Source organism: Mycteria americana, chromosome 16, assembly GCF_035582795.1.
Source record: "Mycteria americana isolate JAX WOST 10 ecotype Jacksonville Zoo and Gardens chromosome 16, USCA_MyAme_1.0, whole genome shotgun sequence".
In the NCBI taxonomy this organism is placed as follows: domain Eukaryota; kingdom Metazoa; phylum Chordata; class Aves; order Ciconiiformes; family Ciconiidae; genus Mycteria; species Mycteria americana.
This window is the reverse complement of record NC_134380.1, coordinates 14,439,825-14,467,183: the sequence shown is the minus strand read 5'-3', so window position 1 is coordinate 14,467,183 and position 27,359 is coordinate 14,439,825. Positions and strand designations below refer to the sequence as shown.

The window sequence follows — 27,359 nt, the reverse complement described above, 5'->3', positions numbered from 1 at the left end:
AAGTCTTTTCATCTGCTGGTAAAAAGCCTGTTTTTCTGGGGTCTCTCACTATGATACTTTAGCGAGAATCAGAGACAAGAAAATTCATCTCTGCGTGCCTGTCTCTTGCTGGGCGAGCCCAGAAATGGCTTCTAGTCCTCTCGGGGGACCTCGGGGCTGCAGCAGGGTGGGCCTGCCTCCTGCCCTCCTTGCAGGAGCCTTGCTCGAGAGGCGGCCCGTCGCAGGGCACTGCGTTGAGCAGCGCCCGGGGCCCTGACCCACACCGCCAGGCCTCCATCCCCGGCCGGGGAAGCGACGGGCCGTGCGGCGCTAGCGCGGGGCGGCCGACCCCGCTGCCCGCCCCGGCCCTATCACGCGGCTCCGCTCCCGGGCCCCGCCCGGCCCCGGCCCCGGCCCCGGGCTGGCGGGCCCGCCCAGGACGCAGTCTGCCCGCAGCATGGAACCGTTTCTCAGCTTCCGCGGCCGCCGGGCCCTAGTGACTGGGGCCGGCAAAGGTGGGGCCGGGCGGCGGGCCGGGGGCCTGGGCCAGGGCCAGGGCCCGGGGCCCGGGGCTGACGCCGTCTCCCCGCAGGTATCGGGCGCGCCGTGGCCGTGGCGCTGAGCAAGGCCGGGGCCCGCGTGACCGCGCTGAGCCGCACCGCGGCGGACCTGGAGAGCCTGGCGCGAGAGGTACGGGCCGGCCCCCGGGACCCCCCGCCACCTCGGGACCCCCGGCCCCCCCGGCCTTGGGACCCCTTCCGGCAACGCGTTCCCCTGCCTCGGGACAGCCCCCCCGCTCCCCGCCCAGGATAAACCCGAGCCGGGACCCCGCGCCGGGCCTCCCGGCTCCCCCGCGGGCCCCCGACCCACCGAGGCCGCCCTCGCCGCAGTGCCCTGGCATCGAGCCCCTGTGCCTGGACCTGGCCGACTGGGACGCCACGGAGGCGGCGGTGGGCGCGGCGGGGCCCTTCGAGCTGCTGGTGAACAACGCGGCCGTGGCCGTGCTGCAGCCCTTCCTGGAGGTAACGCGGGCCGCCCTGGAGCGGTGAGTGCCTCGGCCTCGGCCTCCGCCTCCCCGCACGGCCGCCAGCGGCTGCTCCTGCCGGCTGCCCTCGGCCACGCTTTGGGCCCGCGGCGGCGGAGTGCTGCCTGCTAAGCCTTAGCGAAACTGCGAACGTCAAAAATGGTGGCAAAGCTCTCCAGAAATTGGTGTCTCTGACGAAAGGAAGCAGCTGGTGGTGCATAGGCACCAGACAGACAGACACGCACCCTTCTAGGAGCTAACGTTCCCTTTCTCAGTGGTTTGTTGATTGTTACTGCTTATGTCTGCTTGCTTTGCTTTACTGTGGTTTAATACTTTACGTAAGCACCTTTCACCCTGTAAAAATCAAAAGGAAACCAAAAAGCCCTGACGCTATTCCACACTGTTACTGAGTAGCCAGAACCTGCCATTTCACCTCTTCAACAGTGGTGTGCGTATGCCACCCAGCCTACACAGGAGAGAAGAGTGCCTTTTGCTGTTAATTGAGCTCAGAGCTTCCAGTCTAGCTCCGACTCAGTCTCTGCCAAATTGAAAGGCAGTTGTTAATAAGACAATTCAGATACAGAGAAGACAAAGCCAGGTAAGGGAGTATAAAACTGTCACAGTGGGAAATTAAATTTGCTTACTGCAATAACATGACATCTTTCTTTCTCAAGAGATCCCTTGTTTTCAGTTAGGGGTAAGCTTTGGGATACAGGATATGGTGAGTCTGCTTCTTTCTGAGAAGATGGGTCATGCTTTGTCCCCACGTGAAGAATGGCTATTGTGGGTCTATAATAAAGGATTCACTTGTGACTAGAATATAAGATGCATGGGTTCTACTAAGATCATTCTGCAGAACTAGCACCTAAAAACCTGACCAAGGAAGGACTATGGGGCAAACAGAAGAAAACCTGAGTCCTGCCAGAAATGTGACAATACACAAGTGCACCTCCCCCTGCACACTAAATAGCTTACATCCCATGAGCGGTTTATTGCTGAAAGTGTGCCTAATCATTCTTGCTAGCCAGTCAGCTTGGCATTTCTGTCCACGTTCTGGAGTATCACCAATGTTTCCAAGATACCAGCAGCACTTGTCCTCTGCTGCCTCCCAAAACAACTCCTCTCTGGCCTGGGCTGCAACCAGTCTGTAACTTGTAACTTTGATTTATTTGTAGGTCTCTTGATGTGAATCTCCAGGCTGTGCTTCATGTTTCCCAGGTGAGTAAGAATTGTCATGGCAGTTGTCTCCATGAGCAGAAGTGACTAAGTTGTTCTGCACAGTGGAGGTAAGTGTCCACTGAGGGGACTGTCATCCAAAGTTAACCTGACAATTGGTGCATACAACCCCTTCACTCTCTTGCTTTGACTCTCTCTCTTACAAGTCCTCACTGCCCTCCCACTTACTTCCTCCAGATGTTTTTGCTCTTTTGGCTACCATAATAGCCCAGGCAAGATTCCTACTGAATGAAATAGTGATTTCTTATAACAACTCTGGCATCCCTTTTTTTTCTCCCCCCACCCCTCCCCAGATTGTTGCTCGGCAGATGATTGCACAGGGGATGCCAGGTGCTATTGTAAATGTCTCCAGCCAGGCATCTCAGCGTGCTCTGCGGGATCATGCTGTTTACTGTAAGTACATGAAGCTTTAGCAGCGTCTCTCGTTTTTGACTAGCTGGAGACCCACAGCCAAGCTGCTGGCTGCCAGTTCTGGGCAGTGAAATACTTCTGTGTGTTCCAGACCAAGTGTTGTGCAGTTAAATGCCTCCTGTTTTTCCCTTCTCTTGAAGGTTCCACAAAAAGTGCTTTGGATATGCTGAGCAAAGTAATGGCAATGGAACTGGGACCCCACAAGGTAGGATTCTTTCTGAGAGAAAGCAAAGTGTGAAAGCTGAACCTGATCGGAGCAGTCTGGTTAGATTGTTTGTTGCTCTTGGTCCCAGATTAGGGTGAACACTGTGAACCCCACAGTGGTTATGACTGACATGGGGAGAATTAACTGGAGTGACCCTCAGAAATCTGCTGCCATGATTAATCGGATTCCGCTGGGAAAGTTTGCAGGTCAGTGGTGTAGATTTGTTGCCAGGCTGGACTCTTTTGTTGTATCCAAGCCTTCCCTCTAATTGACATCACAGCCATAGGTACCTTGCTGTTTTTGTAGGCAAGGGCACAACTCTGCTGTGGTTGAATTCTTGAAGCATTTGACAAGGACAGGGCAAGAATCAACCTTATCTCCCCTCTTCTACAGCCTTCTCATCTTAGGACAAGTGAAATGCACTTACTCTATTGTTCATAAATATGACTGGGAGGGGTGCATAGGTGCTTGCCGTGAACCAAGTATCATTTGATCACAACAAGGACTTTTTGATGTCCAGCTCTCAGCCACACTGTCCTGTATCCATTTGGGGGCGGAGATATTTCCCTGCTCCAATTACATATAGAGGTCAAAGGCATACCTTTTGGGATGCTCACTTTTCTAGTACAATTTGAGGGGTGCATCAGATGTTCTCTGTGTTTGATTCCAGAGGTGGATGATGTGGTGAACAGCATTCTCTTCCTGCTGAGTGATAAGAGTGCTATGACAACTGGCAGCTCACTGATGGTTGATGGGGGATTTCTTGTCTCCTAAGATGACACCTGCATTTCACACCTGGCCTTAATTTTCATACTAGTACTGCACAGATGTAAACTGGATAGAAAACAATGACACAGACCCAGTCTTGCTGGAGAAGAGGGGCAGCAGGGCTGGAACCTGTATGAGAAGTGAGGCAGAAAATTACCTTTAGAAGGCTGCTATATAATAAAGCTCACATACGCCGTCATGGAGAATGTTTATTGCACCAAATAAGGTTTTATCTTGTCACTCTACATGATGATTAGAAATTGGACCTGTCTTTCTTCCAACCCCATTCCCCCCCCACAACCCTTCAGAAGCTCTCCCTGTTCCATCCAAACCCATAGAGCCTGCCTGCACTTTCAGTGGGAAGGGAAAGAAGTTAGCAGACTCCTCATTGCTTCCTTTGTTGTCTTTAGTAGAAAAAAACAAAACAGAGGCAACAACCACAGCCCTGCTCTGCAGAGACTGGACTTGGGGGGGGGTGGCCCTGCTAAAGACTGATGGGAGGGAGCAGCACCACGCTGTCCTAGGGTGTGCACACACGAAAAGGCAAATACATTGATTGCACAGAGCTGTTTCACTCACTGAGTTTGGCTAGTACCCAATAAAGCACCTAATGATTAGTTCTTCAGCTTCATATCTCATTTACTTCGACCCCTTCAGGGGCTGGTTATGATTTCTTTAACAGTCTCAGGCACGCATCTGCTAGAGCACCAATTTGTTAACTGTTGGCCACAGTAGGCTGGGCAAGGAGACCCTATTGCTCTCCCAGCTGCTCTTGTCATGCAGCACCATTCCTATCGGCTCCCTTCCCACTCCCACAAGGAACTTCACCACCTGTTTCACCTGCAGGTTGAAACCAGGTGTTTCCAGGACAGGATAGATGTCTCAGCCCTTTCAGCTTGGAGTTCAGGAGAGCCAAAACAGCCTGTTGCCTCAAGGAGCTACCTTGCCTTCCCCATTGTACCTCCCCTGGGCACTGTACAGCCCCCAGCTAGTCTCCTGCCCCCACTGCCCCTTCACATCAACACTGACGTTAAATCAAAGAGACATTTAAAAAACACTGACTTCGTACATGATGAAGGGCCCTACACATCCCAGCCCCCTCCAGAAACACCCAGCTAATATGCAATCTGTCAGAGGACGACAACATGCTGAGCCAGCACCTAGGCCACAGCCCTCAAAACACGGTACACTTTTTGCCGGGCTTCTTCACAGGCGGTGGGCAGAGCACAGCCCGGATGGCTTCATCAAACACCGTCTTCAAGCCCCGCTGCGTCAGGGCAGAGCACTCGAGGTACTTTACCGACCCTAGGGGAAAGAGAGCTCCAGCTCAACCACTCCAGTCCTACCAGAACACACTGTCCCTCACCCACTCCAAAATAAAAAGCTCAATGCCACGGAGATCTGCCAGCACATGAGACTCACCAATCTCCCGAGCCATGGCCAAACCTTGAGGATAGGTGATGGGGGCCAGCTTCTTATCGCGTAACCTTTCAATGGTGTCCTTATCATCCCTCAAGTCCAGCTTGGTGCCCACCAGGATGATAGGTGTATTTGGGCAATGGTGTCGGACCTCAGGGTACCACTGAAACAGAGAGGCATGATAAGAAAAGTAGCTGTAGCAGTAGATGCAACCGTGAGGATGCATTTACTGTTAGGAACAAGGTTTTTACTACTATCTGGCATGGTGGCAACACCTGAACAGGATACTTCTGCCTACAGTTCTGAATATGCTCTGCAGAAAGAGATCGGTGCAGATGTAATAATGAAGGCACGGAGACATGGAATCATGACAGACAGCACCAGCCAACTCTGCACACCATGCTTCCCTTAACTGCATTTCAGCTTCTAGGACATCCCTTATCTTCTTTAAGATGCAGATTCAAAAAGGCAAAAACTTAGCCAAAGAAGTCATGAATAAAAAGTAGGCCCCTCTTAAAACCTGCAGACTATGACCTTCCCTTATCAAAACATGACTGCTAGAACTTCTGGGCTTGTTAGGTGTGGTGCTGGGGGGGGCAGGGGACTTCACCGGTTCCTCCCTTCCACTGTTTCACCCAAAAGGAGAATACTTTACCTTGGCTCTGACATTCTCAAAGGAGGCTGGGCTCACAAGGGAGAAGCAGATCAAGAAAACATCCTGTGCAGAAACAAGAGGGTCAGCCATGTAGAAAGAAACAGCTAGAGATAATGGAGGGAGGGTGGAGAGGGAGCCTCATAGAGGACAACCTCCTCCCACAAGCAAGGACTGCGGCTGTAAGAAATTCCTCCCCATTAAGGGTGCTAAACTAATTCAGAGAGGGAAGGAATGGACTTTGAGTATATGACTTCATCTTCTTTTTACAGTACTGGGCCCTGCATGTTAAGATCCTGCAGCCACAAATACCTTAACAGTGCTATGGGCTTCACCCCTGGTAGGGGGGCCATGTAGGAGTTGCTACAGCCAGGGAAGCACTACTAGTGCAGCCCAACAGTGAGCTGTGCCACCGAGAGAGAATGGGAATACGGAATGTGGCTCAGCTGCACAGCAGCCCCACACCATTCCTTTCACTTGAGCCTCCCTATGGCATGCATAACAGTTCAAACACCATTACGAAGCAGGGACTAGAACAGGACAATCTCTTAGGAGAAATTCAGCTATGATACTTCTTAAACAACCAGAGTTATGGTTTCAGCTGCAGAAACTTAGACTTTCCTCACAGGAAAGAAGCCTGGCTGTCCTTGGGAGCCTCCCTGTACCCGAGAGGGAGCAGTTACAAGCTAGTCCAAGCCAGTCCAGCACTCACCGTCTGTGGATAGGAAAGAGGCCGTAGTCGGTCATAATCCTCTTGCCCTGCTGTATCCCAGAGGCCTAGGTTCACTGGCTTTCCATCTACCATGACATTGGCAGAATAGTTATCAAACCTGCCAAGGAAGAGTCCCCATCAGTGACAATCTTGTTGTGACCCACATATCTCTTTATATGAAATCCAAGGGGGCACTGAATCAGGAGAGGAGACTGCAACACAGTTCCAGTGAGGATAGTCTGTCCTCCTCACATACAGAGCCATACTACCGGCATCTTCCTTGTGTGTGAAGTTCATAGCCTGATTTAGGACAGCCTTCTCCTCACCTACAAAACCAACTTTTACAGACACATGCATACAGAGCAAAAAGCAACTGAAGCCCAAGGCCATAACTCACACAGTAGGGATGTATTCTCCAGGAAAGGCATTCGTGGTGTAACTGATCAGCAAGCAGGTCTTCCCTACAGCTCTGCAGAGGAAAAGAGTGACAAGCATAAAGAAGGGTAAAGCACAAAGCACCATAAAACTCACCCTTTCCCCACCCAAAAAAGAAGTTAGGTAAAAAGTTATCACATGAGAAAACAAACCTGTAGCAGGCTGGAATTCTCTAGCTGTCAGGGACGAGGCCTGAACTCACAATGTGCACCTTGCTCAGCACTTACCTGACCCTGCTCTCTCCCACTCCTTTTCCCCACCCATTCAGCCTCAGCAAAACACCAGGCGAAATATATTTGTTCCAGGAACCAAAAGAGAGGAAATAAATTAGGGTTCTGTGCTGGGTTCAACACATCCATAATAATCTAGCAAAATGGGTAAACGGTGAGGTGAAAAAACGTGCAACACATAGAATTATTCAAGCTCCTCAGGGGAATTCAATGTCAATAAATACAAAGGGGGGGAAAAAAAGTATCCATAAACAAAAATTAACTTTAAAATTGACCATTGTCAGTTTGGAAAGAGATTTTGGCATCAGTGTACATCACTGAAAAAATCAGCTCAGGGCTTTGCTGAAGGCAGGTGGGATTGGTCAACCTAGCGGTGGCAGCTGGCAGGGGCTGGGCCTGGTGGGCAACAGTGTAAACATAGGAACTTTAGTTAGCCCTGCAGGATAAGGGAAAAGCTTAGTTATAAGAACAGAGGAGTACTAGGAGTGTAAACAACCTATTTATCACTGTGAAAGTTGTGAACTGCAGAGAACCTTCCAGAGAAACAGATCGTGAGTGCCACTGACAGGGAAAGCTGCCTGTTAGGTGCCTGAGCGAAGCTGAATAGCCAACAGAGATGGGTATCCTCTACCCAGTTCTATAACTGGAGCAACTTAAGGGAAGACCAGGAGTAAGCGAGAGACCCCAGGGGACCCCACAGTCCTGCACCAGGATGCCACAAAGCACAGCAAGAACCACTACAGTGGTGGTTTACTGGATTACTACAGTAATCCACACAGCTTTTCCCCTGGATCAGGTCCCCTCTCTTGGAGAGCAGGGAGGCTGTGTAAGGAACCACTACACCGACTGGCCGACTTTCCTCATGAACCATGACCTCTCTCCCACCAAACAGGGAAGTCATGTAATTCACAAAAAGCACACATATCTATGATTAAAGTGTTTTGGTATCTGAGCTCGTTTAGTCTCTGCACTGACAAATTGGTCTTAAAGCAAAACACCAGACTGCAAACCTTCAGCTGAAGTCTATTTCCAACGTGCTGCACTTGCAGTTGTTGCTCTCCCTCCCCGCAATAAGGCTGTGCTGTTTTGGTGGGTGGCTCTTTCTCCTGCTCCCCTCTTTAGCCCCCCCAGGCTAGAACCTGGAAGGCCTCGCTCCAAATGTATGTTTGAGGGGGTGGCATGCATGGGAAGGTAGAAAGACCACTCCCTGCCTAAGAGCAGTTCCCATTTAGTTCTCCATATCTTAGCTCTATATTTGCTGAGGTGATCAGAAAAGCAAAGGGGAATTATGAGGAAAAATATGCAGGACAAGCTAGGAAAAGTTACGAAGCACCATAAATCTACTGCGTGCCTGCATCTTGCATGCAGATGTGTTCTCAATAACAGGCATATAGGAAAAGTGTAAAGAAAAGAGCAAAAAGGATGACAAGAGACACATGGTGAAATCATTAACAGCAACGTATTTCACCTTGGAACACAAACAACAAAAGGAGATGTGAGAGAAACCTGTGAACATCACAATTTTTTGGGAGGACTTTGTGATGAATCAGGCTTGTCTGATGAAAAACAGAGAAATAGAGGCACCTGGTAAAATAATGAGGAGACAGCTTTAAAACCCAAGAAAAGAAGGTGTTGGTTTCCCAGGCAGTACACCGCTAGATGCGAAACTGAACAGCGTCAAGAGAGGAAAACCCAAGTTTACGAACTAAAGAGAGAGCGGGATGCGCCGGGCAGGACTGCAACGGCCGCCGCTGCAGCAAGGCCCCGATCTCCCGCCGGGAGGCGGCGGCAGCGGCGCCCGCTCGGCCTCGGCTCGCCGCCCCGAGCCCACGCCGGCGGGCGGGCGCCCCGGCTCCTCACCCGGCGGCCGCAGCCGCCTGGCGCGTCTCTCTCCAGCGCCGCGGCCGCCCCACAGGTGAGGGGCCACGGCCGGCCGGGCCACCGCGGCCAGGCGGGCGCAGCCCCGCCGAGCGCCCGCCCCACCCCGCCCGGGCCCCGCGGCGCGCCGGGCCGGGCCGGGCCTAGCCTCACCGCCCGGCGCCGCGCCTCCCGCTGGCGGAGCCGGCTCTCCCGGGCCGCGGAGCGGGGCGGGGCCGCGACGCGCCGGGCCCTCCCTTCCTTCCCTCCCTCCCTCCCTCCCTCGGCGCCGCCGGGCCCGGGCCCGCTTTGTGCGGGGCTGCAGAGGGTCGAGGCGCGGCCGGGGCGGCCCCGCCGCCGCCCGCGGCCGCCGCGCACTCACCCGTCGCCCACCACCACACACTTGATCGCCTGCATCTGCCCGCGATGGCGGCGCCGCCGCGACTCCGCCGCAGTGACAGCCCGCGCGGGCGGGGCGGGGCGGGGCCGAGCCGAGCCGAGCCGAGCCCAGCCGAGCGCGGCCGAGCCCAGCGGCGGGGGTGGGGCGGGCGCCGCGCCGGCCCCGCTCCGCTCCCGCGCGGCTGCAGGCCGGGCCCGCCGCTGGCGCTCTCCCGGGGCCACCCGTAGGCCCCACGGCAGGCGCCGCAGGCCCAGCCGGGGACGCCGGAGCCCTCCGCAGAAGGCGTTGGAAGAGAAAGGCGGAGCGCACGGGGAGCGCCGTCCGGCCCCGCCCTCCGCAGGATCCCGCCCCCGCCGTCTCCCCTTCCTCCAGGCAGCCATCGGCCAGCTCCCGCCCTCCTCCCGGCTGGTGGAGCGTACCGTCCCGGAGGGGCAAGTTACTTGCGCGCTGCCCCTTGAAAGAGCACGCTCGGTGTTGCTCAGAAACTTACAGAGCATGGTTCCCACACCGTACGGCCTCCTGCTCACGGATGAAGCTTTAAAACCTGGCTGCATTGTAGCTGCAGATTTCACCGTCATCTGCCCGCAGCTGCTGGGGAACAAAGATGTAGCAGCAAAAATCCTGCATAAAGATGACTTTTGGATTCCTCCACCTCTCCGAGTCCTCTGCCAAGAATGGAGGTAACTCGTGTAGTGGTACTATCTCAAAACAAGAGGCATTGCTTTTCCCTTACCTGCTGGTCTACAAAACTGCCCAGCATCCACAGACTACCTAGCTACCAACGCAGGTGCTCTCCTTTCCTTGTGAATGTGGCATAGGTTCCCAGCTTCTTTGCTTTTACCTAAGGTTCAGAATTTCAGAACCAAAATCTGTGGACATACTTCGCTTATCCACCTCTAAAAGCCTTTTAGCTCCAGGACAGACTAGCAGGATCTTCATGAGTACCACAGCAGCAGGCCCCTCCCTCCACACCAGCCAAACATCCAGCTCGTCACTGTCCAGTGTTACGGCAAAATGCAAAAGCTCTTTATTAAAAAGGCAGAGCAAAACCCAATATGAAAAAACATGAACACAAACCAGCCAGTCCACACAAAGTTTCATCTTCTAGTTGCCTCTTAAAATACGTACCGCAAGTTCATTTCCCCCACCACAGACTCACTGGAGAAACTAAGAGGCCCTCATATTGCTGTCCTGACAGAGGTCTCCACTTTCTCCAATTCAGACCCTCACACCCCTTCCCTTTCTCCAAGCCCCATGAGGACTTGTGTTGCCAGGAAAAGGAAGCACTTCTCCCCTTTGTGCTCTGAGAAGCAACTCCTCAGTGGCGAGTCAGAAGCATCCGTCCTCGCCAGGGTAAGGCCCAGAAAACAGCACTCAGCTCCAGGATCCTGAGAAGCCAGCAGGAGTTCTGCCATTTGTCATAGTGGAATGAAATCCTGTTGCATTTTGGCCACAAAAACTCCAGCCTCGCAGTGAGGAAGCACAGACGCTGACACCCAACACCCCACCCCACCCTTTCCACGCCAGTCGGTGTTGTAGAGGTTTGAACCATGGCCAAAGCCCAGCTGCCCAACAAGGATATGGATAGCCACTGCATGGCAGGCCCCCTCTGCATAGCCGTTTCTGTATGCAGTGAATGCATATCTACTGCCCATCACTACAGCCAGAGCCATGGAGGGGCAAGGTAAAAGAGCCAAAAAGTGAGCCCTGTCAGCTGCTGCTTCCATCTGTAAGCACTGGGTATAAAAGCACAGGTGGGTAAGATCTGGTGTTTCCAGCAGCTTTGGGACCCCATGAGCAAAGTAAATGGCTCCCACCTACAGGGAACTGTAAACACTGCTGCCCGTCATTTATCAGGTTTCACTGTGAACAGCCCTAGCATCCAAACAAATGCTTCAGAATGACCGCTGCCCAGGGAACATACAACCCCCTGGTAACAACAGGGTGTGCCAACAGACTGGTGCTGTACGAAAGGACACACAACTACTTCAAATGCTGTAGCGGTGCAAGGGAAGGGCTCCACATCATGAACTCAGACCCATGAACCTCTATCCCAGCCCTGGATGGTTGTTTCCTCCTCTCCTTTATGTGGTCAGGAGCAAGATTTCTGAAGAGCAAGAGCAATTTTCTGTGTTTGCAAGCCTTCATGTCACCCCACCGTGACAAAACTGTCCCACTTAGAAAGAAGGGGCTGTACCTGAGTTGCTCACCCTCTTCCTGACAGCAGGTATCTCGATTCTTTAAGCCATGCTCTCATTTCCTGGAACTGTGGGTTCCCAAGGGTGAGCCCTGCACATATGCCATGATGGCATTCTGCAAGAAACTTGCTCGCTGGGCCTCTTCTTCCCTCATCCTGGAGATGTCAGCCTCTTTCATTCTCAGCTTCTCCAGCAGCATAGAGATTTCACCTTCTTTGTCCAGCAGTGCCTCACGGTGATTACTTGATACGGCTGTGAAAGAAGGGCAGCATTAGTAAAGAAAATTAGGGTGTCCCTAGCTAGAATAAACAGGAACAACATGTTATAGGCACAGCCAAAGGCAATGGAAGTAGGATGATCAACAGGCACACGAGAGAAGCTGCATGAGACAATGTGAGAGGTTTTGCACAGACAAGATGTTACACTTCACTGTGGAAGAAATCCAAACATTTTGCTTGCTGCGCAGCTTTGGGTAGTTATCCAAGTCTTGGTCTCCATAAAATGAGGACAAGAATCCCTGCAAATACATCAGGATGGAGGGTACAATTCATGGTTGTACGCACAAGCAGGAAGCACCATTGTCACTACCTGTAAGCGTAGCTCAGTTTCAAGCCAACTGTAGGGTAACCCAGCATTACCATTTGAGAAGCATGAAAGGATCCATCACCTTTCAGCTGTCTCTCCAGGGCTGCAATCTTCTCTCTCAGCCCTCCCTGTACTGTGCGTTCAGCCTGCAGATGTCCAATCTGCTCCTGTAATTCCACTTTCACTTTATTCACCTCTGTCACTTTCTCCTCCTCTTTACTGTTCAGGTCCTGACACACAAAGACAAATCCAAGAATAACCAAACAACTTCAGCAACTTGTTCCGCCCCTGTGGTGACCATATCTCTACTCCAGTCCAAATTACCTGCTGAAGTTCCTCTAGCCGCCTTCTGAGTCCCTCAGCATGCAGGCTCAACTGATTGGCTTTGGCTTGCGCCTCAGCAACCATTTGTTTTTGCTTAAGGCAGCAGTTCTGAGCTTCATCCCGTGACTCAGTCATCAGCCGCAGCTTCTCTTCTAGGTGTTCTAGTCGTTGCTGCTGCAAGACACAAAGGAAAATGAAAATACATCAGTCCCATTCCATTCCTGCAAAGGGATTGTCCCCTTTTCATTCCCAACAGAGTAAACCCTTGGTTGAGTCAACCGGCACTGAAGAACAAGCACAGGACTTAGCCACAACAGACATGGCACTCCTCCCTTGCATTCAGGAGTGAATCTAAGCTGCTTTCTGTTGCCAGGAAAAACATTCTGTTGGAGATGCTGCAAAGCCCAGTTCACTCGCTGAGAAACAGAGGTGTGTCCCTGGTAGAAGCACCAATGCCACTACCGGTGTTTACAACTAATGCTCTGTCTTCACTTTCTCCATATCCCAAACAGCTCTGAAACACTGCTGTACGTAGCTAAGCAACTGCTGTGTCCCACCACAGACACACATGGCAGCTTTTTTATGTTTGTAACTCAGTAAAGCATTTTCTTTTGTGATGTTACATATAAATAAACATTCTAATAGTTTTGGTGTATTTTCCTAATCCCTTGTTCTCTTTCACAGGGTGCTGACACTATTGCCATTTTCACGAAGTTCAATTCTACAGTGACTTTTTTTATCCAGCAGCAGTAGCCACCTGCAGAAATTCCTCTGAGTCCAGAGAAACAGGAGCAGCCCATGAAAGCTGCTGTTAAACAGAAGGATTGACATCTGGCTGTTAGCTTCAAAAGTTGGCAACTTGAAATCTGCTACAACAATATCCACATCAATTCTGTTACTACTGGAAAGCACAGAGCAGGTGGGGATAGCGGTCACATTCTGGAGACAATTCAAAACAGACTTTTCAGGACTCCTTCCTCAGAAATCACACTATTTGCAGGCCACTGAAACCCAGAGCAGGGAGTTACTTGGCAGTTCCCCGAGACAAAAACATAGGCTAGGCAGCCAAATCCACTCCTGCCCACAGACAGGTCTTGGCCTTACCTCCTCCAACCGTGCCTGATTCCGGGCTTTTAACAACTCCTCCTCTGCCTGGCCTCGCTCAGTGAGTGCAGCTGCTTTGACTTGGCTCAGCTCCTGCCACAGAAACATGAAAGATCATCTCAGACAGAGAAGCTGCATCACCGCAACACTGACCAGAAAACATTAGCAGCTTCCAGTCGCAGGCTACAACGTGACACAGCTGTCTCACTCAGTGTAGGGAAAACAAATCCAGATTACATACCTTTTCTCACCCCAAGATTGCCATCTAAATTCCATGAGAATTTCAGTTATATAACAGCAAGTAATGGGTGAAGCTTTCCAAAGACAGGGGAATAAGAGAGGGCAGTGCTGGATCTAGCTAGGGGAACAGACAAGGAGGTATATGCTACATGTGGTCCCCTACTTGGGACCACATGGGAAACCTGTGAAGTCAAATCCTGGCAAGAATCTAACCATGTTCAATGGAAACTTTATTTTTGTTCAATCAGAATCTACAAGTTTCTCCCTGGAGCCTTCTCCTTCCTTAGTCCAAAGCAGTTAAAATAATTTTAGCTGGTAAATTGCTGTTTTCTGTTCCTCCCTACAGCACATGACAATCTTTACATAGGTCAGCAACGGAAGACTCCACAAAGCTCCCCTGGCAGCCTTCTCCTGCCACTGCTACCTGAGCATTCCAACATGCCTGGAGCATCCATTCTCACCTCCTCCAGAGCCATTCTGATGGCCTCCAGCCTCTGGATCCTGTCCTGCATGGAACGTTCACTGGCCTCAATGTGCTGTGTCATATGATCCACCTGCAAAGCAGTAGAAACCATTTAAGCAAGTGCCAGAACACCACTCTTATCTCCAGGCATAGCAGTATGACCATTTGGCATGAGAAAGAGCATCCTCTCATTGACCCACCTACCACCAAAGAAAAACTCTTACCTCCCTCAGAGCTCCACTAGGAAACTGTAATATAGATAGAATCTGCCCTCTAGAAACTGGGAACTTTGGAAAAAGATCCCTTCGAGGCCAAGATGGAAGATACAGAGTCTGAGCTCCCATCTTTGAGTGGTACGAAACACCAGAGACTCATTTCCTAGTTGTAATGTGGCTAAAATCTTCCTGGCCTATGTCTTTTCTTACAAGATTTCAAAATCTTCAGAGAAATCTATTGGTATAATTTTATTTTTGAGAGATTTGACACCTCAGTAAACACTCCAAAGAGAGTTGATCACAGCCTCTTGTCCTGTCCACACTCAGACAGAATCCCCCTGAAACATAACAGAGAAGGAACTAGCAAGCTGAGCCCCATTAAAGGACTGGTTGTATACAGCACGTACATCTCGATTTCCTCCATTAATGCACCTTTATTTCAGTGAGCATGACAAGACTGCTTATTCATAATTACCTCTATGCATAGCAAGACTGACACAAGGGCCAGCCTCCAAGCCTCTTTTGTAGAATCACGTACAACTCTGGCCCATACTCTTGCAAGCTACAAAATCTTACTATCTGGTAGAATGTCTTGTGATCTCTTCAGCTTGTAGAAATGGCCTATTATTCCCACAGTAAGTCTGAGTCCACTAATTTTTAAACTTGTTTAAGAGCAGCTGACAGCAAACAATGACCTCCAGTGGCGCCTGTATGTCAGGACCAAAGAGAGACTAACTTCAGGATGCTGCAGAAACCCCATTCTTACCTCTTTTAACCGAAGGGATTCCATGTCTTCAAAGCTTTGTTTAAATCTTCTCTTCTCCATTTCCAGGCGTTCTGCAGATTAAAATATCACAATTACGGCATTCCTGCTATGCAAGGTTTATTTAGACTCCATCACAAACTCTTCCACCCCTTCTCCTTGGCTCCCTTGCACTGTCGACTCATGGACAGTAATCACAACCCACAGGTCTTCATGAGCTGTTTCTGCTCCTCCACTCACCCTCAGCCTGCATGGCCCGCAGCTTCAGCTCTGCTGTTGTATTGGTCAAGTCTTGTTTTACCTGGAATAGCTGATCCTGCTGAACTTTGCACTTCTTCTCCAACTCATCCACCTACAAGGAAATTACCACCACAAAGGATTTTCTTTTCCTATTAGCAGAGAAAGCTGGCTGTACAGAACAATCAGTAGAGACACAAACAAGGATCAAAGTAGAGGACATATACACAGAGCAGAAGTGAACAATGCCCAAGTCCCACTTGTCAGCCTTGGACTTTCCTACCTGGTTTCTTAAAAGCAGATTTTTCTCACTGGCAGCAGACAAGTCACGCAAAAGCTTGCCTTCCCGATCAGCACCTTCCTGCAAACAGAATCAAAATTAAGAACCTGTACTCACCTTAGTTCTTGCACTGCCAACCTACTCCAACCAACACCACACCCAACTGAATCCAACCTACCCCATAAACACCATGGCTCCTCTCCACACCTAGCACTCACCTCTCTAATTCACACAAGAATTTTCGTCATGGCAACTGTGGTTAACCCACTAAAAATCTTGCTTGCCTGTCCCATCCAGCATCCCCCAAATCTACACAAACCAGGTATGACCTGGAACCCTGCTCCCAAACCTAACTAGGACTTATTCAGCTCACCTGCTTTTGCTGCTGGAGCTCCGTAAAGTGGCGCTCAGCCATGCTGGTTTGCTCCTGTTTTGTGGCATTCAGTAGCTCTCCCAAATTGTGCACCTTCTGCTCAGACAGAGCCAGGGCAGCTTCAGTCATCTGCAGCCTATAAGGAGAAACGCTTTCCAGAGTCCTTTCTAAGGGAGACACTTCCAGTGAGCTCTCTATGCCACATGGTACAAGATGTTAACACATATTTGGCAGTGGATGAAATCAGGGTAGCCAAATGAGGCATTGTTTTCCCCTGGGAAAAGGACACTGCTTATCTCTGCACCCAGCAGCCTCTGCAAACAGGGACTTCTCAGGCCCTGGTGTTCCGGTGCCCCACTGTGTTTTCTCTGGGTTGTCTTCCATGAGCTGTTTTCCTTGCCTGGACCCCTCCAGGATTTGCCCGCTCTCACAGGAGAACTAAGCTGGCTCTTTTATACCACTGCAAGGTTGTTTAAAATTAGGGATAGAATTTTAAACATATGTAGCAGAAACAATTTGCTTACTCCATACATGAGGGACATATGCACACTGAGGCATGGCATAATGAAACTACCTTTACCTGACAGAACTGAATGAACCAGGCTCATCAGTGTTTGAAGTCTAATCACTGTCATGTGCATATGGCTCTACACCATCTAACACTGCTTTTGGGCAGCTCCACCTCTTTGCTCCTAAGCGTACAATCTCGCTGGTCAGGTTCCTCCATATGTGCAGTGGTTCTCAGAGGATACTGCCAGCTGCCAGGGGAAGCAGGTACAGACTCTTGCCAGGCTGTAAACTGTGCAAGGAACATGCCCCCATCCCATCCCCACGATCCTTTTTTTTCCTTTTCACCTTCTGTAATTCACTTGTTGTTACACCAATGCACTGTATTTTACTTAAAAGCAGGCTAAATATCTAGCGTAACAAACCCAAAGGCCTGATCTGACTGTAATTTCTGGATAGTACTGCAGAACTAAGCAAAATAGTAAGCCAGCCACTCTACAAGATAATCCCCCTTCTTAACAGCTCCGCTCAGCACTGCCTATACAGCACAGAACACTGAGAAGGCTAAGGTTTTCCTCATCCATACTTGGCTTTCAGTGAATTCATAATAGAGTGCTGCTCATCCAATGCTTCCTGCAGCTGGCTGACTCGTGCTGCAGACATCCTGCATTTGGGGGGGAAAAAAAGAAAAGAAAAAAAAAAAAGAAGGGGTGGGTAATTTCTCCCAGGAAATGGAGAGGGCCCAATTCTGCTATGAAAGAGCAGAAAGCACTCAGAAATTCAACTCACCTGCCACTCCTGGCTATTTCTTCTCTCTGCTTGTCTATAGTGTCCATCAAATCCAAGAACTGTGAACAAGGCAAACATCAGTGAGAAAATGAACTGAATCAGCTTGAAGCATTTACATTTCTCATCTTTCTCTTCCTAGTGACAGCTGAAGACAGGTCAAGCTGCTCTACTGAAAGCAAGCAAACTGGAGGTTTGATGGGTTCATTAGCACGTCTGACTGAGGTCATAACTATAGGGACCCTGCACCATTAGGTGTCTGAAGGAAAACAGACTCATATTTCTAGGTTTTTACCACTTGGAAAGTATCAAACCAGTTGCAGAAGAAGAACCGAAAGCACAAATATGAGTGAAAATATCACCAAAACTCCTCCAGAATCCAGAGTGAACATGTTCATCAGGGCACGTGTCCATACCCATACTGTCATGGATTTGATTCCTGGGCAACCCAGCTCAGAGGAAGAAGCCCATTTACTAAACCATGCTGTGTGCCCACCCATAAAGATGCACATGCAACTTCAGGTGCACAATAATCCTGTCACCGAGTGTTTCATGGGGACTCCGAGGGAAAACATAGGGTTCCAGCTGCCCCATTTGAGCTGCCAACATGTAAGATTGCTGACCTGCTTGGTCTTCTCATCCTTCAGACTCAAAACCTCCTTGCTGAGTATGTGCGCTCGGTTCTGGGTCTCTCTCAGGATAGTCTGACGGTCTTGGTTGTGATCCATGGCTTGTTCTGATGCAGAGAGAGCGGGAGAGCATGCACATGTTTCTAAAGCAACAGAATAGCAAGCACTGCTGGAAGAGACAGCGCTCAGCATGACACCTGCCTATCAGAAGCACCAGAACAGTAGCCCTTCTCAGGCTGGCCCATGTAGAGAGACCCCTCTCACCTTCCAGACATAAGGTGGGGTGGAATCGAAGAGAGCAGTGTATACGGGGTAATCAACACCCCACCCACAGGAGAGCCATTCAGCTCCACTCTGGGTAGGACAACAAAGGACATGCTGCATTAGCCATATCCAAACTTGGCTACTCAGAGGCAAACTAGAGCCCCAAGTTCCCCCACATTCATATAGCATAGTAATCTCTAATTAAATCCAAATTATTTTTTTCTTCTTTCTGGTAAAAGTGACACCTCCAACCTGACCAGCTCTCATTGAAGGACAAGAAGAAGCGATGTAGCATAATGCTGTTGAGAAAGGGAGGGGAGAAGGGATAGCTCTCTTCTGGAGCAGCAAGTGCCCTATATCCCTCAAGTGCTGAAATGGGAAAGGAGTTACTGATTCTTTCCTGTGCAACCAGTAATACTTACCCACAGCTTTCAGGATGTCACTAGGAACGTTGTTCCCAGCCAGCTCCAGCCTCTTCAGGGTCTTGTTGCTGTGCAGGCAGTTCAGCAAAGCTCGGCCACCCAGAAGCCCAACATTATTCCAACGCAAATCTATACAGAAAGCAAACTTTCACCCCGGTAGTCACACATCTGCTGAAAAACACAGGGCTCAAGAGAAACCACACTCTTTATAGACCTACAAGCATGGCTAACTAATCCCAGATGGTCTCAGCACAAACACAGGTGAATACTGTCTCCCTTTTCAAGATGAATGAGAGGGAGGGAAAACAACAGACAAAGCAGGAAAGGCAAGGATGAATCGTAAGTGCAGTAAAGTGCAGGAAGCCATTACAGTTCAAAAGGTACACAAGTTTGCCCCTCACATTTTCATCTCATGAGCCTTCCTTCCACAACCACAATCTGTGGATGAGAAAGAACCGGCACCAAGAGCCACGTTTTCCTGGAAGAAATTCTGGCAAAATTCCTTACTAAAGACAAAGCAAGTGTGAAGTAAGTCTCAGAGTCTGGCATGAGGCATGCCAACGGCATCCACAAATGGGAATGAACCCATTTCCTCCTCCACTAAGAACTGTTCTGCTCTAAGCACGCAATCTTCACCTGCAGGTTTGGTTCCATGGATTCCAATTACAGCTCCCACTGTCCAAAGGCCACGGGGCTGTGACCTCTACTCCCTGCACAAAGCCTGCAGAGCACTCCAGACTGACAGGAACTGGGAATGACACTGATCAGTTGGCAGAGATCAGGGCAGACTGCAACAAACTTGAAGATATATGTGTGCGTGCATGCATGTACGTAGGTGGTCGCTCTTACCCAGCTCCTGAAGGCTGGTATTTTGTTTCAGTGCCATGGCCAGCTCTCCGGCCCCTTGATGGTTGATCTGGTTATTGCGCAGATCTAGCCGCTGGAGAAAGTTGTTTGCTCCCAGTCCCTGGCAGAAAAAGGAGAAGCCCTCCTCCCACACGCCAAGGCTGTTCCATTCCAAGATTAGGCTAGGGAAAATCAGACAGAATTAGAGTTCATGGAGTAAACGGACAGGTGCAGGAGCTTGAATGACACCTGGATCATGGTACCCACTTGAACACCCAGCTCCCCTAATAGAGATTCATTTTCAGAGAGCAGGATGCTGATAGGGCCATGCATCCTCAGAAAGGGCACCTCCAGTTCTCACTCCTTCACCTGTCCCATCCCTCACAAGAAACTGCACCACTTGACATTCCTCCTACCCTAACAAAAAACACCCTCAACCTTTTCCTAATGTTGTGCTCCATCTGGCAGGAATAACAGAGAGAGAGGTAGATACAATTTTTTACCTCCTGATGGATTTGTTCTGCCTAAGAAGTTTTCCCAAAGCCTCAGCTCCCACGGTTCGCAGGTTATTTCCCTGAAACAAAAGTCCCAGGTGATCAGGAGGATACACCCTGTCCCAATCCAGCTGTCCCATCAAACACCACCAGGTGCACCCCAGCTGTAATACCGATTTCAGTCTGTCAAAGATGGTCTGAGTAATGTTTGTTTCGCATATCAGTCAGCTTTCCAGAAAACGAAAGACCCCGGGAGGAAGAGTGAATACATACACCATTAGTCTTGTGAGGCATCATAACGGAGAGCTCACAAAAATCACAGGCTAGCACAGGACCAGCATGGCCCATGATGGGACAGAAAATGCTGATTCTAGATAAGCAGAACCATGTCAACGCACTTCATTAAAAAGGGCTCAGCTAGCACCAGCACAGATGACAAAGAAAGGTGTGATGCAGTTTAGGACTGTAGATTCAAGGGAACAGCTATGCGCCAGATGAACAGAGACAGAAAGCCACTCTCACAGCAGAGTGATCATCACATCTGAAAGTGCACACTTAGTTCCAAGTCCCAGGCTAGCTGAAAGACACTGGCAACCTAGATAAACTCTACAGAAGCGCAAGTCAAACAACTAGTAACTCACCGATTAATACGGAAACCCAAAGAAAAGCCTACATATGCTTCATCTGACTGAGCAGCAACTGACAAAAGAAATATGACAATAACTTCTTATCAAAACAGAGTAACTGAATAAAAACAGACAAAGGTGAGCTGCAAAGTAACTTTGGAAAGTTGTGACGTGGTGTTAGGGAGGCAAGGACTGAGTCACTTGAGAACAAGAACTTTACAGAAGTACACATCTTGTAGAACACTCCTGCACCAGGACTGGCTGTTTCTAACTCTGATTAAGCTTGTGCTGCTACTTCCTTCCCCACCTCTTTATCTCCATTTCATTTGAACAGACTCACCTTCAAATCTAAAGATTTGACTGTGGTGTTGGAGCAAAGACCATGCAACAGAAGTTTTACACCTGAGTAGAAAACAAAAAAAAACCAGACAGTTGTTTATTTCATACATGTAACACTCTGCCTGAACTGGAAAAGAAAGCGTCCTTTCAAACAGCCAGCTCAGAAGACATGGCTATGATAAAACATATGACTTAGTAAACGGCCACTGCTGCTGGAAAGCGCAAGTCTGAACTTTCAGGGCAGGAGATTTTTAATATATTCTCAGAGAAAGTGGTGCCTGGGTAGAGGAGTGTGTGTCACCCTATGTACCTTCCTAATGCACCTGTGAAAATAGCCCATGTCCAAATAGGCCACACGGACAAGACACTTGCCGGCTTACTGAACCCCTGCTCACGCAGTAGGGACCCATCCCACCTCCCACAGAATCCCCATTCAACGCTTGCTAGATTTAATAATCTAGTGATTAGATCTAGCAGATTATCATCTGAATCCTCCTGTATCAGCAGCCGCCACCAATCCCGTCTACTCAAGGCCAACAGCAGACGTGCTCTCAAAGACATAGGGAAGATACCTCTGGCAACCAAGGGGCTCGTGACCAGCTTCAAACTACGCTGCCACGTCCCCGTCCAGTCACAGACCAGGCGAGTTCATCTGCTTGAAACACGAATTACTTCTTCTCCACCCGTCCTGCCCGCCAGCTGACGGCTCCAGATCCACCGGGATACCGTTACCGCTGCCAGGCCCGGCTCGCTCGCAGGCTGCGGCACAGCCCCTCTGCGGCCAGCGCGGCCGCGCCCCCTCCGTCCAACGTCCGCGGGCCACCGGAGGGCCTGCGCGCCCCGGGCCGCGGAGCGGGAGCGCAGGGGCCGGCACGTCCCCGCTGCGCCGTTCCGCCTCGCCTCGCCTCCGCCCGCCCGGCGTGGGGGGGGGGGGGGGGGGCGGGAGGGGGCGGCCCCGCAGGCGCACCCCCGCCCGCCGACGGCCGCTCGCTGCGCGGGCCGGGCCGGCTCCTGCCCAGGGAAGCCGCCGCCGCGAGCCCCGCGCCCACCTTCCTCGCTCAGGCCGCAGTCGCCAAGCGCCACCTCGGCGAAGGGCGCGGCGCCGGGCAGCAGCCGGCCCAGCGCGCCGCACGTCTCCAGCGAGAGGCTCTGCGCCGCCAGGTCCAGGCGGCCGCGGCCCGGCGCCCCGCCGAGCTCCCGCAGCCGCCGCAGCACGGCCTCCTGCGGCGCCGCGCCGCCCGCCGCGCACAGCCGCGCGTAGCCCCGCCGGAACTCCTCCATGGCCGCCGCGGCGCGCGCGCTACCGGGCGCGGCCCTGACGCCAGCGGGACGGAGGCGCCGCCGCCCCGCCCCCGCGCGGGGCGCGCTTCCGGGGGGCGGGGGCCGGCAGGCGCGGCGCCATGGCGGAGCCGGGGAGCCGCGCCGGCGGCTTCAGGAAGGTGCGGCGGGCCCGGGGGGTGGGGGGGAAGAGGGGGGAGAAGGCTCAGCCCCGGGCTGCCCCGCTCATCCGCTCTCTCCGCGCAGGAGACGGTAGACCGACTGCTCCGCCTCCACTTCCGGGACGGGAGGACCCGAGGTACCGGGGCGGCGGCGGGCGGGCCGGGCCGGGCCGGGCCGGGCCCCCGCTCTTCCGTAAGCGCTTTGTCGTTGCAGTTAACGGCGACGCGCAGCTGTTGATGGCGGAGATGCTGAATGTCTTCGTCCGAGGTGAGCGTGCAGTACCCGCTCCCGGTGCCAGGCCCAGGGTCAGCCCGAACCCTGACGGAGGCCCGTTACCGGCGCGAGGGGACCCCCCCAGCCCGGCTTCACGGCGGAAGGGCCCCCCCGTCTCCTCCCCCAGCACCCAGCCAACCGTCGACTCATCCCGTCGTGCTCCAGCTCCGCTCTGCGCCGCAGCCGCGCCCTCGCTCCCTGCACCGGGCCGGTGACCGGCCTCCTCCGGGAGCTGGGCCACCCGGTTCCGTGGGACTGCGTTTTCCTCCCGGAAAGCCGGTCCCCAACGCCTCGTCGGGACCACACACCTAGCGTCTCTAAGCCCCCTCTAACACCTCTTTCCTTACACTTTTACTGCAGAAGCAGCGGCACGAGCGGCACGGCAGGCTCAGGCGGAGGACCTGGAGAAAGTGGATATTGAGCATGTGGAGAAAGTGCTGCCACAGCTGGTATGTAACTGCAGAAGCTGAAGTGCCCTTGAACAGGATAAGGATGTGGGCTGAAGCAGCTTAATCCTCTTCCTTCTGGGAGATGTTCAGGGACTGAGCAGATGTGCTGAGTGGCTTGCTGCTGTCTCCTTACAGCTTCTAGATTTCTAGAGCCCTCATGAAGCACATGGGGCCTGCCAGCAGAAGACCCTGACCTGACAGTGAACATCTGGCTCATCCTCAGAGTCGAGCTCTAGGAAGAACAGTCTCAACCTCCTCTTTCTCTGCCATTTTGCTTCTGTTTCCCCTCTCCTTTACCAAGCATGACAAAGCCCTAGGCAACTATGGCGTCAGATGCTATTTTTGAAAAGAGGCTGCCAAACACTTGTTTTGGTCAGCTAAGTGTGTAACTCGTTTCCATCTTGCTGCCGTACTCCTTTAGCAGTAGCCTGTATTTCACAGCATGGTAAGATGCTGTTGCTTTCTCAGCTAATGTGAGAAACAGGTCCTGCTTCAGAGAGACGCATGGAAAGACTTAATGGCTGGAAATATCGTCCAGACTTCAGGCTCTCATCGCCTCAGCAGGCAGCTGTGGCAGAAACTTTAGGTCCAGCTCCAAGCCTGTCTAATGAATAGGTTGTTAACAGGAGCTCAGTCACAGGCTCTTGCCAAAAGCAGGTAACTGATCTTTATTTTATAAATAAACAGTGTCTGTCCCTCACTACCTTCCAGTATTTCTCCAGGGCTGTGACATCAAAGAATGCTTGGAACCTTTTAACCATTTGATATTCTCCTCAGAAGCTGCTTCCCCCTCTGCTATAAATTTGTTCTCACAAAGAAACATCAATAAATTAAAACCGAGTCACCCTCCCTTGTGGAGGCTCTTTGCTGCAATTAATCATCGAAAGTCAAGTTGCTTCAAAGACTTGCAAAGTCTCCCCCTCACCCACCCGCTTCTCTAAATCTTTGTAGGACGAAAGGAAAAAGGACAGAATAACAAACAGCATGTGTGAGAATCCCACATCATGGGACAGCCTGGCCCCTCAGCCAGCAGGGGGGCCGGGGGTGGGGGGGGAAGCTGTGAAATAAGAAACCTTACACATGTAGGCAGGACCCACACAACTGAACTGGCTTTGTTGGGAAATACATAGCTGGCTGCACGAAAAGCAGCTGACACCAGCGTGTCTTAGGGATAGCCAACAACAGAGGGGGTGCAATCTGTAGTCTTCATGATTAGTAATAGCGAGCAATTTTTTTCCCATTGACAGCTGTAGCAGGCGAAAGCTCGGTAGGTCACTGTACTCTTTCAGCCAAGAGCTATCAAGGTCATCACTCAGGACACCAGCCACTTGGAAACTGCAACTAAAACCACAATTTAATACACATTCTTTCTGAGGACAGTACCAGCTTAAGCAGTGCCCCATCCCTCTGCACAGCAGCCTCTTTGCCAAGACAACTGTTTGTGCAGCTGTACAATGAAACCAATGAAGGAACTGACCTAGTTCAGCCTTCAGCCCCACAACCATATGGTAAAAAAAGGCAATAGCAAAAAAAAAAAATGCAAGTAATACTACCTTTGAATGCCCAAAAACCCTGGGGTTGAGTTCAGCTACTATGGCAGAAGTGATACTGAAACAAATCCAGCTCATCAGGTATCTGCATGTATTGTTCTGTGGCAGGGTAGGAATCCTTGTAGCAACTTAGCGAAGAGCCTGCAGTTTTAAATATTGGGGCATCTTGTCCCTCTTAAAGAATGGACAAGCATGGGCAGAACTAACTGAGGTAATGCACATGGTTAGCAATATCAAGTCTCCTAATCCTCACCCCTGTACTTAACCCATGAAACTGCCCCAGTAATAATGATATTGCTGCTTGTGTCCCTAAACTTTTCCTTCTGTTTTCCCATATCAGGTACTTGCAGGTGATAGTTATGGTGCTAGCTCTTGGTCAAAACTGGTGGAATCAAAATAGCTAAGCAAATCAGTGCTATTTGATGTTGCCTGTGCTCTTCAAAAAACAAGACTAGCACATCTGAAAGCACGCTACAACTTCCTGCCAACCAGACTGCTTCTGTTTATTCTAACCCCGTGAATCAAAAACACCAGCCCAAGTATATCGTCACCTATCATTAGCTATGGCTATTAGCTGGCCCCTGATACATCCTGCATAAATTCAGCAAAGCAGCTCTAGCTACAGTCTGCCTCTGACTTCTGTGAAATGAATAAGCCTGACAGCACCTGAACCAAGATACAGATAGTCCTATGGAGCGTAGGCTCAGCCCTTAATCCACTGAATAATAAACTTTAAACATTATTTTAATATGTTTGTTTTGCTGTAGTATGCCTTTTATAGCCTGTCAAGTGCAAGAAGGGCTTGCTTTCCACAGTAAGGATTTAGAGCAGCAGCTGTATATAGTGCTCTTGCATTCCCCACTGCCAGCAGCCGCACATATTCCCTGTTTGTGTTTGGGTGTCGTCTAAGAAATCAATCAACATTTTTGCTAAAGCATTATGCTTTCTCCACTTCAAGTCTCCTTTTTCCTCTTCCACCTTTCTTTCATGCCTCCCCCTCCCTCTGAGTTTCTTCAAAGCATCTGGGAGCATTTGGAAGTAATTAGACCTGAAGGGAAATGTTGGCCAGGCTGGGAGACAATGACAAGTGCCAGGAACCCTGGGTACCCTTTCTAGCCACTTTGAAGTTCATTCAGATGGTACAAAGCTCCATTTTGCTTTGTTGAAAAAAAAATGGGAGGAAGGGAATGAGGCATGACAGGCCCATTGAAAAGGGAGCAGGTTCCTGTGAACTGACAGAGAAACTGAGTACTGGGGCAAGAAACATACTATCAAAGGGACCGACAAAAAGGCCTCCTATGGGCACTCTGCTTTATTACATCTACAAATTGTGCAGATGCACACGTAGTTCAGGGAACAATTGTCTATACAGGGAAAATGGAAAACATGTTACTGCTGTAACACAGAACCCCAGCTGTCCAATATGAATCACTGATCCATGGAGAAGACTTAAAATAAAATACAGCACCATGGCTACTGTGGCACTATAGAGTTCATCTCCAGTACCAGCACAATTCTAACCAACAATACTCATCCCAGTACAACATCTGCAGGAGGCAAAGATCTGGACTAGTGCTTCCCTCAGTACACTAACTGCACTGCAGAGAACAGCTACTCTGCTGTGGAAACATTCGGACCATAGAAGTCCATAGATTGAAGGTCACGTGAAGAGACCCTTTTACTGGATGTTTTTTTCCTCACTGTAACTGTAATTACTGATGTTAATTATATGTAGTGAATATAAAACAAAGAACTTGGGGCAGAAACAAACTCCACACGCATTCCATTAACAGACACCCATGTTCTTTGTTAACAAGATTCTGGCAACTGAAAACAATACAAGTGCAGCAGACCAAGAGGTTCACAGGAAAAGCCTATATGAACTGTTTTAAGTGACCTAAGTGGTTCCTCTTCACTCACTTTCCAGCCATCTATGCCCAGAATTATCAGCAGCACTAACCCCGGCCAGCAAGAAGCAGAGAGAAGTCTTGTTCTAGGCAGCACTTAACTATAGGTAAAACTGAATTGGATTGTATCTTGCTGCTAGAATTCAGGCAGCTAGACTCAAGTTATCTCTGAAGGTAGAGCTGGGAAGATTTAACTTAAAAATAATATGGATAGAAACAAAGTCCTTCACAGAAAGTACAAAGGAATTATTTCCCTCTTAATTCTCTATTCATATTATCTGCATGCAAGAAACCTTGAATTTAACCTCTAACCTTGCTTCTGTAGTCACTAAGACCACAAACAGGCCTTCCACTCCTCCAAAAGGTGAAACTGGCATCTGAAATAGCAATTTTCTATTTATAACTAATGTTCATACAGATTAGATCTCTCCAGGGCCACCAACAATTTCTTACACATTCTGAATAAGTTCGTCAGGAAAGAGGCACAGCTGACTGCTCACTGATCCAGCAGCACAGAATGTTTCATCTCTTCCCACCTACAAAATAAACACAAGAGCATTAAAACCATGTAAATTTGCACTGTATCGTTTCTCAATAACATGATCTGGTTGCTGAGGGTTCTATACACTGCTGTGCTCAGGCAACGGTTGGGTAGCACGTAGGAGCACTTCTTAGGGAGATGGAATGGTGAATACATCACAACTTTTGAGCCGGGAA

At 50.5% G+C, this 27,359-nt stretch overlaps 5 protein-coding genes across 12 annotated transcripts in view; 2 read left to right on the top strand and 3 right to left on the bottom strand.

Annotated features, from left to right (window-relative positions):
* The first annotated feature begins 369 nt into the window (after positions 1 to 369).
* DCXR (dicarbonyl and L-xylulose reductase) lies at positions 370 to 3,822 on the top strand. The gene is made up of 8 exons (XM_075518952.1): positions 370 to 494; positions 572 to 669; positions 870 to 1,024; positions 2,179 to 2,221; positions 2,533 to 2,632; positions 2,791 to 2,855; positions 2,944 to 3,061; positions 3,526 to 3,822. The coding sequence occupies exons 1-8, from the start codon at positions 437 to 439 to the stop codon at positions 3,627 to 3,629; spliced, it is 741 nt and encodes a 246-aa protein (XP_075375067.1). The 5' UTR covers positions 370 to 436; the 3' UTR covers positions 3,630 to 3,822.
* RAC3 (Rac family small GTPase 3) lies at positions 3,612 to 11,670 on the bottom strand. Of its 3 annotated transcripts, none has more exons than XM_075518950.1 (6): positions 9,311 to 9,618; positions 6,804 to 6,875; positions 6,407 to 6,524; positions 5,698 to 5,760; positions 5,046 to 5,205; positions 3,612 to 3,752 (listed from the first exon to the last, which is right to left on the bottom strand). In XM_075518950.1, exons 1-6 carry the CDS (start codon positions 9,343 to 9,345, stop codon positions 3,664 to 3,666), a joined length of 537 nt encoding a protein of 178 aa, XP_075375065.1. In that variant the 5' UTR covers positions 9,346 to 9,618; the 3' UTR covers positions 3,612 to 3,663. The 3 variants fall into 3 exon arrangements, with proteins under 3 accessions (XP_075375065.1, XP_075375066.1, XP_075375064.1); XM_075518951.1 differs by lacking the exons at positions 3,612 to 3,752; positions 9,311 to 9,618 and adding exons at positions 3,815 to 4,928; positions 11,539 to 11,670; XM_075518949.1 differs by lacking the exon at positions 3,612 to 3,752 and adding an exon at positions 3,815 to 4,928 and having other exon boundaries at positions 9,311 to 9,609.
* On the bottom strand, positions 10,408 to 27,178 carry LRRC45 (leucine rich repeat containing 45). Of its 6 annotated transcripts, XR_012778140.1 has the most exons (18): positions 22,073 to 22,447; positions 21,025 to 21,086; positions 20,068 to 20,138; positions 19,568 to 19,746; positions 18,719 to 18,847; positions 18,027 to 18,139; positions 17,407 to 17,465; positions 17,204 to 17,281; positions 16,111 to 16,246; positions 15,741 to 15,818; positions 15,461 to 15,572; positions 15,224 to 15,294; positions 14,241 to 14,333; positions 13,540 to 13,632; positions 12,436 to 12,609; positions 12,194 to 12,341; positions 11,526 to 11,778; positions 10,408 to 11,435 (listed from the first exon to the last, which is right to left on the bottom strand). XR_012778140.1 is itself a non-coding variant. In XM_075518938.1 (17 exons), the coding sequence occupies exons 1-17, from the start codon at positions 27,097 to 27,099 to the stop codon at positions 11,582 to 11,584; spliced, it is 1,797 nt and encodes a 598-aa protein (XP_075375053.1). In that variant the 5' UTR covers positions 27,100 to 27,178; the 3' UTR covers positions 10,408 to 11,581. The 6 variants fall into 6 exon arrangements, 5 of the variants coding, with proteins under 5 accessions (XP_075375053.1, XP_075375052.1, XP_075375050.1 ...); XM_075518938.1 differs by lacking the exon at positions 22,073 to 22,447 and adding an exon at positions 27,096 to 27,178 and having other exon boundaries at positions 10,408 to 11,778; XM_075518937.1 differs by having other exon boundaries at positions 10,408 to 11,778; positions 12,165 to 12,341; positions 22,073 to 22,448.
* On the top strand, positions 22,345 to 24,031 carry CENPX (centromere protein X). Its single transcript, XM_075518953.1, has 5 exons — positions 22,345 to 22,462; positions 22,548 to 22,599; positions 22,677 to 22,730; positions 23,097 to 23,185; positions 23,321 to 24,031. The coding sequence occupies exons 1-5, from the start codon at positions 22,424 to 22,426 to the stop codon at positions 23,333 to 23,335; spliced, it is 249 nt and encodes an 82-aa protein (XP_075375068.1). The 5' UTR covers positions 22,345 to 22,423; the 3' UTR covers positions 23,336 to 24,031.
* Positions 26,030 to 27,359, bottom strand: part of ASPSCR1 (ASPSCR1 tether for SLC2A4, UBX domain containing) — a 51,301-nt gene continuing 49,971 nt past the window's right edge. The window contains exon 16 of the mRNA XM_075518954.1: positions 26,030 to 27,178. Coding sequence (XP_075375069.1) covers positions 27,165 to 27,178 — 14 coding nt within the window. The 3' untranslated portion in view covers positions 26,030 to 27,164. The remainder of the gene's footprint in view (positions 27,179 to 27,359) is intronic.

Excerpts from the sequence above, each read along its gene's own strand:
- DCXR (XM_075518952.1), top strand. The coding sequence starts at position 437 with ATGGAACCGTTTCTCAGCTTCCGCGGCCGCCGGGCCCTAGTGACTGGG. Across the intron at positions 2,633-2,790 it reads GCGGGATCATGCTGTTTACT|GTTCCACAAAAAGTGCTTTG; the intron begins GTAAGTACATGA and ends CTTCTCTTGAAG. Across the intron at positions 3,062-3,525 it reads TCCGCTGGGAAAGTTTGCAG|AGGTGGATGATGTGGTGAAC; the intron begins GTCAGTGGTGTA and ends GTTTGATTCCAG.
- RAC3 (XM_075518951.1), bottom strand. The coding sequence starts at position 11,585 with ATGAGAGCATGGCTTAAAGAATCGAGATACCTGCTGTCAGGAAGAGG. Across the intron at positions 6,525-6,803 it reads GGAGAATACATCCCTACTGT|GTTTGATAACTATTCTGCCA; the intron begins GTGAGTTATGGC and ends CTTCCTTGGCAG. Across the intron at positions 5,206-5,697 it reads TTGAGAATGTCAGAGCCAAG|TGGTACCCTGAGGTCCGACA; the intron begins GTAAAGTATTCT and ends TCTCTGTTTCAG.
- LRRC45 (XM_075518935.1), bottom strand. The coding sequence starts at position 22,304 with ATGGAGGAGTTCCGGCGGGGCTACGCGCGGCTGTGCGCGGCGGGCGGC. Across the intron at positions 21,087-22,072 it reads CTGCGGCCTGAGCGAGGAAG|GTGTAAAACTTCTGTTGCAT; the intron begins GTGGGCGCGGGG and ends TTTTCTACTCAG. Across the intron at positions 16,247-17,203 it reads ATGAATTCACTGAAAGCCAA|GCTGCAGATGACTGAAGCTG; the intron begins GTATGGATGAGG and ends TTCTCCTTATAG.
- CENPX (XM_075518953.1), top strand. The coding sequence starts at position 22,424 with ATGGCGGAGCCGGGGAGCCGCGCCGGCGGCTTCAGGAAG. Across the intron at positions 22,600-22,676 it reads CCGGGACGGGAGGACCCGAG|TTAACGGCGACGCGCAGCTG; the intron begins GTACCGGGGCGG and ends TTGTCGTTGCAG. Across the intron at positions 22,731-23,096 it reads GCTGAATGTCTTCGTCCGAG|AAGCAGCGGCACGAGCGGCA; the intron begins GTGAGCGTGCAG and ends CTTTTACTGCAG.